Source organism: Arachis hypogaea, chromosome 11, assembly GCF_003086295.3.
Source record: "Arachis hypogaea cultivar Tifrunner chromosome 11, arahy.Tifrunner.gnm2.J5K5, whole genome shotgun sequence".
NCBI lineage: Eukaryota > Viridiplantae > Streptophyta > Magnoliopsida > Fabales > Fabaceae > Arachis > Arachis hypogaea.
The window spans coordinates 121,704,959-121,718,430 of NC_092046.1; the positions used below are offsets into that span (position 1 = coordinate 121,704,959).

Here is a 13,472-nt window from a genome sequence, read left to right on the forward strand (position 1 = left end):
CACGATAAATGAGATAAATAATAGGACACAAAAATATAAATTGTGTTTAAATTATCTATACCAATAAATAAAACATTTATAAAATGTATATTGGTTTTGTGACATCTTATTACATTTTGTTATTTCATTTTCCTTCTATATTATTGTGTAACAAAATTACCATAAATCAAAACACTACTAGAAAATTAGTTATTACAGACAAATATTTCCGACGAATTTTATCCCACTGAAATACAAACAAAATTTTAGAGGAATTTTTTTGTCGAAAAACAAAAAAAATAGATTAGCATAAATTACAGACGGAAAAAAAATCCGTCTATAATTCTATCAAAAAAATTAAATTTTTTTCGTAAAAAATAGTTACAGACGAAAAATCCGTCTGTAATTAAATAAATAAAACGCTATATTTTATTAAATTATTACAAAATCCGTCTGTAATTTAAATTATTCGGTCGAAAGAGGTGAAAATAAGGGTATGAAAATCACGTTCTCCTTGACGGCGTCTTCATTTTACAAAATACCCCATCCTTCATCGACGCCGCTTCTCACCGATTCGCTTCTAATCCTTCATCATCGGCGCCTTTCGCCCCTTCACCGCCGTTCCCGAAGCTCCATCACACCCCTTCCCCAATCTCTCTCTTTCAGTTTCAATGCCGATGAATTTCGCTACCTTCTCCACGCCGTTTTCTGTCGTTGCTCGTTAAAGCTCGTCAGCGTCGTCGCCGCCGCTGCTACCTCTTCTTCTCGTCGCCGTTGGTTCAGGTAGGTTCCGTCGTTCCTTCAGATTACATTGATTTTCTTGCAATTGTATTTGTTCTGTTCTCAAAACAAATTTAGGGTTTTATTACAGTGACAGATATGGCAAGCTTTCTGTGAACGAACTCCCTTCATTCTTCTCTTCTTTGTTTCTTCCCTATGACTGTGTAACCCTTTCTAGTCTCTGCCATTTTTTTTCTATTGAATTGAAATTTTGGATTGAACTAACCAGTGTATTAATCCTTGGTTTATATATTCCAATGATTTGGTTGTAGCTTCTCCTATGGAGGATTACTTTTTATACATTGATGATCAAAAATCCTGATAAGGTTAGAATTTTGTTCAAATTACTTTTCTACTTTATCTCCAAAGAAAGAAACTAAAGGAGAAGAGAAAGTTCTATTACATGCTAGCTTTTATGGTGTAGATATAACTAATGTCAGCATAGATGATTCTTATAAGAGACTGACAGATGGGGATAGGAATCCTCCAAAACCCAAAATGCAGATAACTAAAGGAGAAGAGAAAATCCCAACTAGTGATATATTTCAAATTAGGAACTCCACAAAGATTTATTTATCTCCTGACTGCTGACGTAGATCTGAAACAGTAGTTATGCTTTTTACCGAACAAAAATCATATGTTAAAAGGATTATCTGGTTCTGATTAGAATGCCTTGGGTAATCATAAAATAATGTAGGTCTTGGGTACACTTTTGATATGAATTATAGAGCTTCACCTTGTATTTGGCTTGCTGACTCTCAAGCTACATTTATTTTCTTGAAATTCCTTTTAGACGTTTATAGCATTATATTTATTTATTTATTAAGGTTTCGTTACAAACAGGGTGTTATTGTTTAATCACTATTTAAAAGGTTATTATGCAATATACATTTAAATGTCTTCCTTTTTTCGCTGGACCTAGTGCATGCTTTGAACAAACTGCCTTATTCTAAGCTTTCTTCGAAGTCTGTTGGAGTCAAGGATGGGGTTGTTTTCTCAACTTACATTAGCCTCATAGCATCCTCTGATAAGGGTCAATCTCGTCTCAAACAACTTGTGCAGTGGTGTGGGCCAAAGTTTGATGGTCTTATAATATTCGATGAGGTTGGAAGATAATTGAATTATTTTCTTCCAAGTGAAAACTGTCAATTTTGTTGTTCGATTTCATATGATATTTGGTAGTGATGAGTATTTCTTGTAGTATTTTTTTTTGTTTGGTGTAACTTTCTGTTGCTAAGAGTGATCTGTTTAATTATAGTGTCACAAAGCGAAAAACCTGATGCCGGAAGCTAAAGGTGGTATGCAGCCAACACAAACTGGCAAAGCAGTGCTTGATATGCCGGAAGCTTGGTATTTTCTTCAATTTCAACACTCAAGAGCATCAGCTATAAGCACATTAATTGTGAAGCCTTACTGATCTTCTGTTGCTTGTTTATTGACAGCTACTAAGTTGGTGCCTATGGATTTTACTAAGTTGGTAAATTAATTTGGTATAAGAAAATATGCATGCGCTTTTCAGTCAAATAATGAGCCTTTCAACCTTTAAATCCTTATGGTTATTTGTTAACATTCTCTTAAAATGCTGATTCTCTTATGCATTCTTGTTGTTCTGTCAAGCAAGGCATCTGAAGCGGTTGAGTATCATTATGTGAATGCAAGTGATCTCAACTTGTTGGAGGCACATGAAGCTGAAGCGTCCTTAGCTGGAAGGGGTGCCTACACTCTTATGGTGGGACTCACCCTTATTCAAACTGCTGCCGCTAATAATTCGTGCCAAGTAGGGCTGTGCTACTCATCCAAGAAGCATTGCAGAGAGGGTAGAACTCACATCCCACTATTTGAACTCATTTTTTAAAAGTTTTAGATGCCAAATTGGATAGTTCTATGCATAGATACTTCAATTTTGTTCAATTTCTTTCTATGACTTGGAAAGCAGCAAAGAAATGATGTTGTCTTGTATGTGAATTACCATTCTCAGGTTAGAAGAACTAAAATTAGTGAGAGAATGAGGAAACTACAGGATCTCGTCCCTAACATGGACAAGGTAAGATATTTGACTTATTGCACGCACGTGCATTGTGGAGGCCATAACTGATCAATGTTCTGTTCTCTTTTCTCGTTTCAGCAAACAAACACGGCAGACATGTTGGACTTGGCTGTTGATTACGTCAAAGAACTTCAAAACCAAGTTGAGGTACTAACTCCCACATAAACAAATCAATTATCCCTTTACGTTACACTATGTTTATGTTTATGGACTATAATTATTTGCAGTCTAATCAAGTGCTGAAAAAAAATTATTTTTTAAGTAGAATCAACTTAGAATAAGTATAAGAAATTGAACTCATTAACTTAATATCTTGTCTTACTAGTGAAATTGTGTGATTAATAGAGAAACATTGCACATTTTATAGTTAATAATTGTTCATGTGTGTGTGTGTATAGACTCTTTCGGACAGTCAAGCCAAGTGTACGTGTGCACACAAGAAGCAGCAATAACGAGAAGAGAAGAGAAGAGAAGAGGGAAGGGATAGTGAGATATGAGATATGTGAGAGACACAATCTCTGTACAGATTTGTAATAATTTGGCCTAAACAACATCATCATAAGAGAGCACCTTTCTCTCTTATTACTACTAAGAGTTCACATTTGAGGCTCCAAATTTTATGATCATGATGATGATAATGCCACATAAGCAAAATCCAAAGGGAAATTTGTGTTTTGGGGGATTGAGATTACATGCATGATGATGCATCTTCATTATCGTGGGACCAATGAATGCAGGAACGTCAAGATCGGGTGTTCATTGGCATTGGCATGGCAAGCATGCATGCATGCATGGGGGGACCAACTTCGCATCACATGACATGGTTTCAATTTCTTGGTTCATCATACACTACTTAGCTTGTAATGAGAGAGGTTTTTTATTTTCTTATTTTTTTTTCTTTTCTAAGGAGAAAAAATATATAGATTGCTCTCCCTTTTCTATCGTCAACATATTAATATGTTTGAATCTAGGTTGACATATTTTAGATTATTATTATTATTGTTATAACTTAGTTTAATGTAATAATTATATTCCTAAATTTAGGAAATATTCTTTATGTGAGTTGTTATATTGGTTACATGCTTTATCATTTTTTCACTACTTGCTAAAGTTTCAAGTCTTTTTTCTTATGTAGATACCACCCTCCTCCTCCCTTCTTATGTGATGTGATGAGAGAATAAAGATTAATGTACCTCCAGATACCATGTTTGTTTATTGTTACTACTACTACTACTTCCTTGGAGTTTAATGGATAAGGTAATTTAATCTAATATTTAGGACATGTCTTGTAGCTTATTTCTCCTCATTAAACCAAATTTTGTTGCTTTATTCTAATTATTTGAATGTGTTCTTGTTTGACAATTGACTGAACAAAAATTGACAAGAAAGGAAGGTATAAGCTTTTCTTGTTTGAGGTTACTTGCTAAGATTAAAGCCTCGCTATCTTTCACTTGAAATTTCTGAAGGTTTTGATAAATTTTACCACCAATAGAAGCAGGAGGCTAATCTGATTCAATCTGCTCTTATTGTCAATTATCTCTGTTTCCATCTCAATGTGTTCCTGTCCTAAATAACATTGTTCATCTTTTGTTGTTTAGGAAGCTTGCAGACAAGATTGCAGCTTCTGGTTACTATGTGGTTGTTCGGGGCTTCTTTTATGGTGAACCCTATGATCCTCAGAATACTAATAGACCTTTAGGAGAGTGGCTAAAAGATCATGGAACGGTTAGTTCTTTTTAATGATTCAACATTATTTCTTTGTTCATAATTATTCAACATTATTTCCCCATGATCCAAACCACAAGCTGCAAATCCACCATATCCTCTCTCATCCTCTCCTCTTTCTCCAATGAAACCTCTCAGTTCCTGCTGCGATTCGATCCTCTGCTGATTGGAAGAACACTAGGAAGAACAAGAAGTGCAGAAGGAGGAACACTGAAAAAAGCAGCATAACATGTCACCATAAACATGCTGCTTCTTCTTCTTCTTCTTCTTTTCAGGATGTATGGTGTGGCCCTGGAATTGGATTCGCATCAGATCATGCTTCTGCTTCTGTGGATTGTGTGGTGGCAAGGAAGAATGCTTCTGTGGATTCTGTGCATTACATGTTCCAAATCTGCTATTGCTATTTGGCAGCGTCCATGATCTTTAAAAAGAACTAACCCTGAGAAATCTATGGAAGAGTTCCAAATTGTTGCAGGCAGATACTTGAAATTTAATCAAAAGTAACTGCAGTGGTAATAATTTCTTTTTGGTTCTTTTTTCTAATAACTGTAGTGTAGATCGGATACAGTAAGGTAGACATCCTCTGCTCAGAAAGTGAGAAGCAGCGAATAATTTTGATGGACCAAGAATCTCAAGAAGCAAGTATATTGCCATCATCACTAAGAAGTTCAAGAAAGAATGAAGCTATCCATATATTAGGATATTGAATCTTGATGAGTCCACTAGTAGTTATTTGTCATCTAATGTATTTAGATTGTATTATTGTATGGAAATAATTGCTTCTTATTATAAAGAAAGCGTTTTGTACTCACTGGTGTGTTTTTCTATTTATAACATCAATAAAAATTTGTATCTATTAAATTTATATTTATTTTGTATGAAAATAAGTTTATTTTGTAATTAGAAAAATAAAAAAAAAATTCTATTTTACTTTACTGACGGATTTATAGACGGATTTTCTGTCTGTAATTAAAGTGTAAGATGATTTTCCGAAGCTCAAATTACAGACGGAAAATCTGTCGGAAAATCCGTCTGTAATTACAGACGGAAAATCCGTCTGAAAATCCGTCTGTAATTACAGACGGAAAATCCGTCGAAAAGTTTTTCGCCTTTGGGAAATGGATAGAAAATTTACGGAGGGAAAATCCGTCGGTAACTGGTAAAAATCCATCTGTAATTTTCCGACGGGAAAAAAATCCGTCGGTAAATAATTTCCGACGGGGCTTTTACAGAGGGACAAAATCCGTCGGTAATTTCGTCGGTAACCAAAAATCCGTCTGTAATAAAGATTAAATCCGTCTGTAAATCTGTCTGTATTAATCAATTTTCTAGTTGTGAAATTTGAGACCTGACATGTAAAAATTGAAGTAACATGCATCCCCCCTCTATAGTCATTAGCTTAACTAACGTTTTTTTATTTTATCTTTTTATGTTATATAATAGAGTTAATAGTTAATATGGTTTCTGAAAGATATTTAGATTTCTATTTTTGTCCTCAAAAAAATAAATCAATCAAATTCGTCCTCGAAAGATAATGAATCTGGTCACCTTAGTCCTTCCGTTATTTTCCTTAATGATGGTGCTAATAGAAAATGTTGTGGCATGTTAAGTTATTTTTTTTCTTTATTGGTCAAAGCCTGGAACCAAAGCAGGCCCAAATCCGGAAAAACCAACCGTAACTACTACCCGACCTGGTTTTATATCCGAACTCCTTTACTGATAATCGTCTTCTCCTACTCCTTTATAGTGGAACACTGCGCGAATCCTCCTTCCTCTCTGGCAATGGCTTTGCCATCACGGCCTCGGTTATCGTCGGTTCTGTCGCTGCGGACACCTCTACTCTCGCTGCTGCCGCCCACGCCTCTGCTCCCGGTGTTGTTGCCGACCCTCTGCTGCCTCTGCTTCTGCAGTCGATGACTCCGCTACTGTAGCCGATGACGCCGGTGTGACTTCGAAGTTGACCCCCCGTCTCCGCTTCACTTCTGCGCGTTGTAATTCCTTCGAACCAGGCGCGTGATGAAGATGAAGGTGCAGCTGAATAACCATGGATGTTGTTCTTCCCTGAAATTCCATAACCACCGCAAGCACCGTCCTACTGGCCTTCATCACCACAGTGCTCAAGATTCCATTCTGATGCTTTTTCTTCCTATCACTGGATACCGTGCTGCACTTCGCGCCATTTATTTCGATGCTTGCTCTTTCCATCGTCGTTGGCTAGGCAGTTTTTTCGGATCTTTTAGAGATCTGCAACTCTTTCACTGGACTCCGTCAATTCCTTTTCCTTGTCCTCAAGAATGGCTTCTACCACTAGCACTTGTTCTGCAAGCTCGACAGCATCTTCGAAGCCTCATATGCCTTTGACACTTTTGATGACTACAACAAACTTGATGTACTTTACTACACTATGCTTAAAAAATATGCAAAAAAAATTTTTTTGTCTAAAGTCTTGGAATTTTACTATAAGATAAGGTCTGATGAATTAATAAGTATGATATATATAAGATGTTTAATAGAATGTCTCACAAAAAAATTTACTATAAAAAAAATGACAAAAGAACTAATCAAAAAAATGATAGAAAAATTACGTAATTAGATTTATTTTTTTTTTTAGAATTTGATTAATTTATTTTTTTGGAAATCTAAAATAGTGATCGAGATATTAACTCTTATATAATAATAATCGAAACGTTAAATCGCAAATAAAATAAAGCAAAATTGTTTTCTTGATTTTGACAGCATTGATCCATAAATGCCTCATCGTTGATTCGTTTCTATTATTATATATCTAGAACGAAGACAACTTTTAATTTGATATGTCAACGGAGTTGATCCCTAGATTGTCTATTTGCTATTAAACAAAAGAATGGAGAAAAAGCTGTATATATACAAAGCATAAACCTTGAGTGCCATTTGGTACATATAATTGTACATGAATATTAAATTAATGTATTACATACATAACTAATATGAATTGATTAAGTGATTAATTTATTTGTCTGTTTAAATAAATAAATAATTTTAAATTTTATTTTGTATATATAATGATATATATTTTAAATATTTGTGATATAAAAAGATTAAATATTATTTAAAAGTTATTAGTTTATTTTAATATATTTTTATTTTTGTTTTTTTTTAACTTAATAAAAGGTTATAAATATCTTTTTAATTATTGTAGTCATAGTATTGAGTGATTAGAAGTGTTAACGTACTTTTTTTTGTTTCATAAGAAAATTATGATGTGAACAAGTAAAGTTGAGTGAATCGGTTATCTTATTGCACAGAAAATTGAATACATATACAAGGTTGATGAGTTTCTTTAATTCAATTCTCAAATTATGATGTAGACAAGTTAGGTTGAGGGGTCATTTTTTTGTTGCAACAAGTAATTGGATAAAAAAATAGAATATTTCTCTTTGTATTCAATTTTAACCTATCTTTTTTATTTTTATTTCAATTTTAATTTATCTCTTATATTCAATTTCAATTTGTGTCTTGTTTATCCTTTTTTTTATCATTTGGTATCAGAACTCAAGTATTAGATTAATCCTTATTAATCTATGTCTTTTTTATCTAAAAAAAAAAATCAAGTGTCTCTCACGTCCTTCTTTATATTCTTGTCTTTTTTGTTTGTATTATTTTATTATTATCTTGTCGTTCTTATTATATTTAAAAAAAAACATACATTGTAAAGAAAAAGAAAAAATACAAAAAAATTATCTTTTTTATAGTTGTCTTTTTTCATATATTATTTTTTCAGCTACAAGATTCGAGGACGAGTCTTTTTTAAAGAGGAGGAGAATGATACATGTTTCAAATATTCGTGATATGAAAAGATCAAATATTACTTAAAAGTTATTAGTTTATTTTGATATAGTTTAATTTTTATTTATTTAGTTACTAAATTGGACTTTATGTTGGTTTTAATTTTTTTTATTTTAACTTAATAAGAGGTTATTATAAATACCTTCTTAGCAATTGTTGTGATAGTATTGAGTGATTAGAGGTGCCAAAACACTTTTTTTAATTTCGTGATGAAATTATGGTGTGGACAAGTGAGGTTGAGTAAGACTCTCTTGTTACACGGGGAATTGAGTAGAAGGTTGAGGAGTTCTTTCGATTCAATTTTCAAACTATAATGTGGACAAATTAGGTTGGAGAATCTCTTTTTTTTATTGCATAAAAAAATTAGATAAAAAATAGAATAATTTTTTTTATTCAATTTTAACCTATTTTTTTATTTTTATTTCAATTTTAATTTATTTAATTTCAATTCTTGTTTTCTTTATTTCCTTTTTTATCATGTAGTAATTTACTGATTGATATTAAATTTTTAAATAAATTTTAGATTTATACTGAGTTAATCTTTATCATATGCTAAAAATATTATGATAAAAAAATTAATGTATGACGTTATGCATACATATAGAAAGTAAATGGTCATGAGGGCTCCATATTATACAATATCATGTATCATTTGCCAACCTTAGCTTCTTTCTTTCCTCGTTTTATATATGTAATATGTCTGATTATTTACGACATATACGATAGTATTATATTAACAAATTGTCATATTTAAACGTGATGCATGACACAAATCAGTATTAAATATTGTGGAGTTTGGTTGACTAAGATTATACTCTTTTAGGTCGTTTGTGTAGACTGAATCATATGCGTGTACGGTAGATCCGTATTAAGTTGGTTTAATTTTTTCGCTATAAGTCAGACAAAAATTAAAATATACGGATAAGAAGTATAGATAACATTTACATTTTCTTTTTGTTTTACTTATAGTTACCAAACATATACTCATATCCATAGCAGACGATATCTCTGTCTTGTCCGGAGAAAAAAAAAAGGAAAAAAGAGGGGGAGGGGTTAATATTGTATTATGTGTGTCATTTTTTCGAATTTCTTATATTAACTCGTTATTCCTTTAGTATATCATTTAATAGATAGGTAGTGAATTTTCAATTTTGTCACTTTCAAAAACATAATATATCACTTCAAATTGAGATAAAATACTCTTGTATATTTATAACGAAAATTTAATTAAATTAAAGTAGTATTATCAATTTTCGAAGAAAAATATTATAAAGACAATAGTATAAAATTATCTTGTTTACTTTAATATTTATATTTTTATATATGTAAAATTTATAATTATATATTTATTACATCTAAAATTATCTATTTATTTCAGCAATAATTAAAGAATATAAAATAAGAAAATAATTACATTAAAAAAAATAAATAAATAAAATATGATTCCCTATGATTCTAAAGTTATGACTCCCAAATATTTTTGTTTCGAATAACATTATCCTCTTCTTATTTAATATTTTTAAGTTTATAATCTTTGTGCTCAATTCCATAATATAAACCTTTTATGTTTTAATTTATATCCTTTTATAAACTAAAAGGTTTAAAATATAGTATTATTTGTTATCAACGATTATAAGATACAAACTTGATTCAAATTCAACTCTTACAAGTCTCGCATTTTAAGAATAAAGCGTGAGACGGTTTTTATTTTCTTGAGCTAGTTTTTTATATTAAGTTAGGTCTATTTAATTTTGATTATAATATAGCATTAAAATTTATCTAATCTAATATTTAGGGGTGAGCACAGGTCGGTTTGGTTCGGATTCAAGGTACACTTAGAACCGAACCGATCAAAAAGTAATTGGTTCGGTTTGGTTTGAATTTGCGTTTTTTGTGCTTGTACTCGAACCAAACCAAACCGATTAAGAGTGGATTGGTTCGGTTCGGGTAGCGGGTACCCGATGACTTTGAAATTCATAAAAAAACTAAATTGGTAAATTTTTATCTTAAAAATTCAACAAATATAATAAACATGTAACATCAACAGAAATTATGCAAACATATTAAACACCAAATACATTAAAAACTAAACTCATCAAAATCCAAACATATTAATAGTGAATAATCTTGTCTAATGAAAATATAAAAGTGCAATAGAAATATTAGAAGTTAAATACAAAAGTCTATAGTGAATAATCTACCAAAACACATTAAAATCTAAATATTAGAAGCTAAATACAAAAGTGCAATAGAAATATTTGTCTAGTTTTCAAAGTCTTCACTCCATAATCTTTCACTCCATCAACCAAGCATATTCAAGAGTTTACTCCATGGTTGCGCCGTTAGTGAGATAGTATTAGGGTTATGATGGTTTTCAGTGGCTAAGAGAAGGGGGGTTGAATCTTAGCCCCTTTTTCGCTTATTAAAACTTGCTGGTCTTTGAAACAAATTCTGGAGACTTTTTTATTTTTGTCTCATACCCAGCCACGAGACTTTTTCTTTTTATCTCGTAACCCGGCACGAGATATTTTTCGGTTTTATCTCCTATGCAGCAGAAACAGAAATGGAGTAGAAGAAAGAGAGAGAATCACACCACGATATATCCTGGTTCAGCTGTCAAGTGCAATGCAGCCTACATCCAGTCTCCATCACAACAATGATGGAATTTGACTATAATCTTCATGATTACATACACCAATTCTCCCCTAGGAACTACCCTTCCTATCCGGAACAAGTCCAGAATCTAAACCCCAATCCTGAACTTGACTTGGTCACAGCCAAGCTTTCAACTGCTAAGTGCTAATCCAACTTGCAAGGGGCTTCCCACAGAATCATGAAACACAACACAGATGTACAAAGAAACTCTAAGGACATTCCCCACACTTAAACATTAGCTTGTCCTCATGCTTAGCTCAAGGAGATAAAATAAATGAGTAAGAAAAAGTAAGGCTCATGCAATGCAATGCAACCTATGTATGAATGCAACTATATGCTAAGATGATTCTGCCTGTCTGGTTGAAGACAAACAAGTTCTCCAAGACAAATATAAATCATATTCCACTAATTCAAATCATATAGTAAAGACAAGTAAACTTGTAAGAAGACAGCTCATGAAGGCAAGGAACATAGAATCAAGCATTGAACCCTCACTGATAGTATATGTGCACTCTAATCACTCAAGTGTATACGGTAATTCTCTCTAGTCTTCTCTAGTCATGCTTTCTAAACTTTGTTCTTCACCTAACCAATCAACAAGTATTTAATGTACTAATGCAAACATCATGAGGTCTTTTCAAGGTTGTAATGAGGCCAAGATAAAGGTGAGGGTATATATATATATATATATATATACGGTTAAGTGAACTATAAATTGAATCTTTGAATAGCCTAAGCTCTCACCTATACATACACTCTTTATACTTTTTAAAATCAGGCCTAGCTAACCAAAGTTCCCACTTTTGCATATTTCACATACTCATGCATCAACCTTCTTTTAATTTTTTTTATCACATATGCATTGATCTTTTATTAAACTTAGCATTTGGGGTAATTTTGTCCCCTTATTTATTTATTTATTTAATGAATATTTTTAGTTTTTTTTTACATAACTTAATTAAAAGTAAAAGTAAACATAACTTATCAATGCACATGAATTTTTAATTTTTCTGGTTTCACATGAGTAGGTACCTAAATTCCTAATATTTTATCAAAGTAAAAACATAACATATTCCCTTATTAACCCATGTTCCCACAGTTTCCCCACACTTAATTGACACACAATCTCTATCTTAAGCTAACCAAAGATTCAATTGGGGTGATTACTTATTTTTCTGCTTAAGGCTAGTGATGTGGTAGAATATAGAACAAATGGGGATTTAAAAGGCTTAAAGTGGCTAACAAAGGTAAATGGAAGGGTAGGTTATTTGGGATAAGTGAGCTAATAATCAATTAATGGTCTCAATCATATGCAAGCATGTAAATACATTAAACATTGGACATATAGGATGGAACAAAGTAAAAATTACAATCATAGAGAAGAAAACACACAAGAACAAAATATTATGGTTAAATAGTGTAACCATGTAATTAGACTCAAAAATCTTACTGGGTTGTGTGTTCTTTAGCTATAATTCATGTTCCAATTTACAATCTTCAAACAAGTCTTAACACAAAGGTTTTGATTTAAATTAGTGAAATTTTTTAAAGATAGGGTCTTAAAAAGAAACTTATTATTTTTCAACCAAATAGAACATACATGCAGACACTTATTACTATGCAATCTATCCTATCCTAATAAAAGAAAAATAACTTATTGGTGTTAAGAAAAAGAAATTACCTCTGGAAGTCAGGTACTGACCGACCTCCCCACACTTAAAGCTTGGCACCGTCCTCGGTGCCATCAGTCAGGAATAAAGGGGGGCTGGTAGCAGCATCTCCACAGTCGGGGTCATCATGGCTCCCAGTGCTGGTAGGTAAGGTGGAGTCCGAAGTGTCTGGTTCTTCTTCAGGTGGGTGGTTGCCAACAATCAGCTCCTTGAGGTATGTAAATCGGCGCTTGTTACGGTGCTCCTTTCGCTTTGCCTACCGGCCAAGCCGGTTGATATGCGAAATTGTTACTCTGAGGTTGTAAAATTTGTTGTTCGTTCTCTCCCTGGCAATGGCGCCAATAACTGGTGCACAATACCATGGTCCACATATAACTTCACAACTTCGCACAACTAACCAGCAAGTGCACTGGGTCGTGCAAGTAATAAAACCTTACGTGAGTAAGGGTCGATCCCACGGAGATTGTTGGTATGAAGCAAGCTATGGTCACCTTGTAAATCTCAGTCAGGCGGATATCAAATGGTTATAGTATTTTCGAATAATAATAATAATAAATAAACAGAAAATAAAGATAGAAATACTTATGTAATTCATTGGTGAGAAATTCAGATAAGCGTATAGAGATGCTTTCGTTCCTCTGAATCTTTGCTTTCCTGCTGTCTTCATCCAATCAGTCTTACCCCTTTCCATGGCAAGCTTCCTGTAAGGGCATCACCGTTGTCAATGGCTACATCCCATCCTCTCTTGTGAAAATGGTCCAAATGCTCTGTCACGGTATGGCTAATCATCT

General features: G+C 32.7%; 1 protein-coding gene across 22 annotated transcripts; it reads left to right on the forward strand.

Moving 5' to 3' along the window:
- The first annotated feature begins 467 nt into the window (after positions 1-467).
- LOC112722465 (uncharacterized) lies at positions 468-5,396 on the forward strand. 22 transcript variants are annotated; one of them, XM_072207186.1, is made up of 13 exons: positions 468-762; positions 851-923; positions 1,032-1,085; positions 1,726-1,863; positions 2,018-2,109; positions 2,202-2,249; positions 2,377-2,576; positions 2,738-2,803; positions 2,885-2,953; positions 3,205-3,666; positions 3,942-4,063; positions 4,405-4,531; positions 4,670-5,396. In XM_072207186.1, the coding sequence occupies exons 1-6, from the start codon at positions 476-478 to the stop codon at positions 2,206-2,208; spliced, it is 651 nt and encodes a 216-aa protein (XP_072063287.1). In that variant the 5' UTR covers positions 468-475; the 3' UTR covers positions 2,209-2,249; positions 2,377-2,576; positions 2,738-2,803; positions 2,885-2,953; positions 3,205-3,666; positions 3,942-4,063; positions 4,405-4,531; positions 4,670-5,396. The 22 variants fall into 22 exon arrangements, with proteins under 22 accessions (XP_072063287.1, XP_072063286.1, XP_072063275.1 ...); XM_072207185.1 differs by having other exon boundaries at positions 2,381-2,576; positions 3,205-3,678; XM_072207174.1 differs by having other exon boundaries at positions 1,714-1,863; positions 2,018-2,236; positions 3,205-3,678.
- Positions 5,397-13,472: the final 8,076 nt, after the last annotated feature.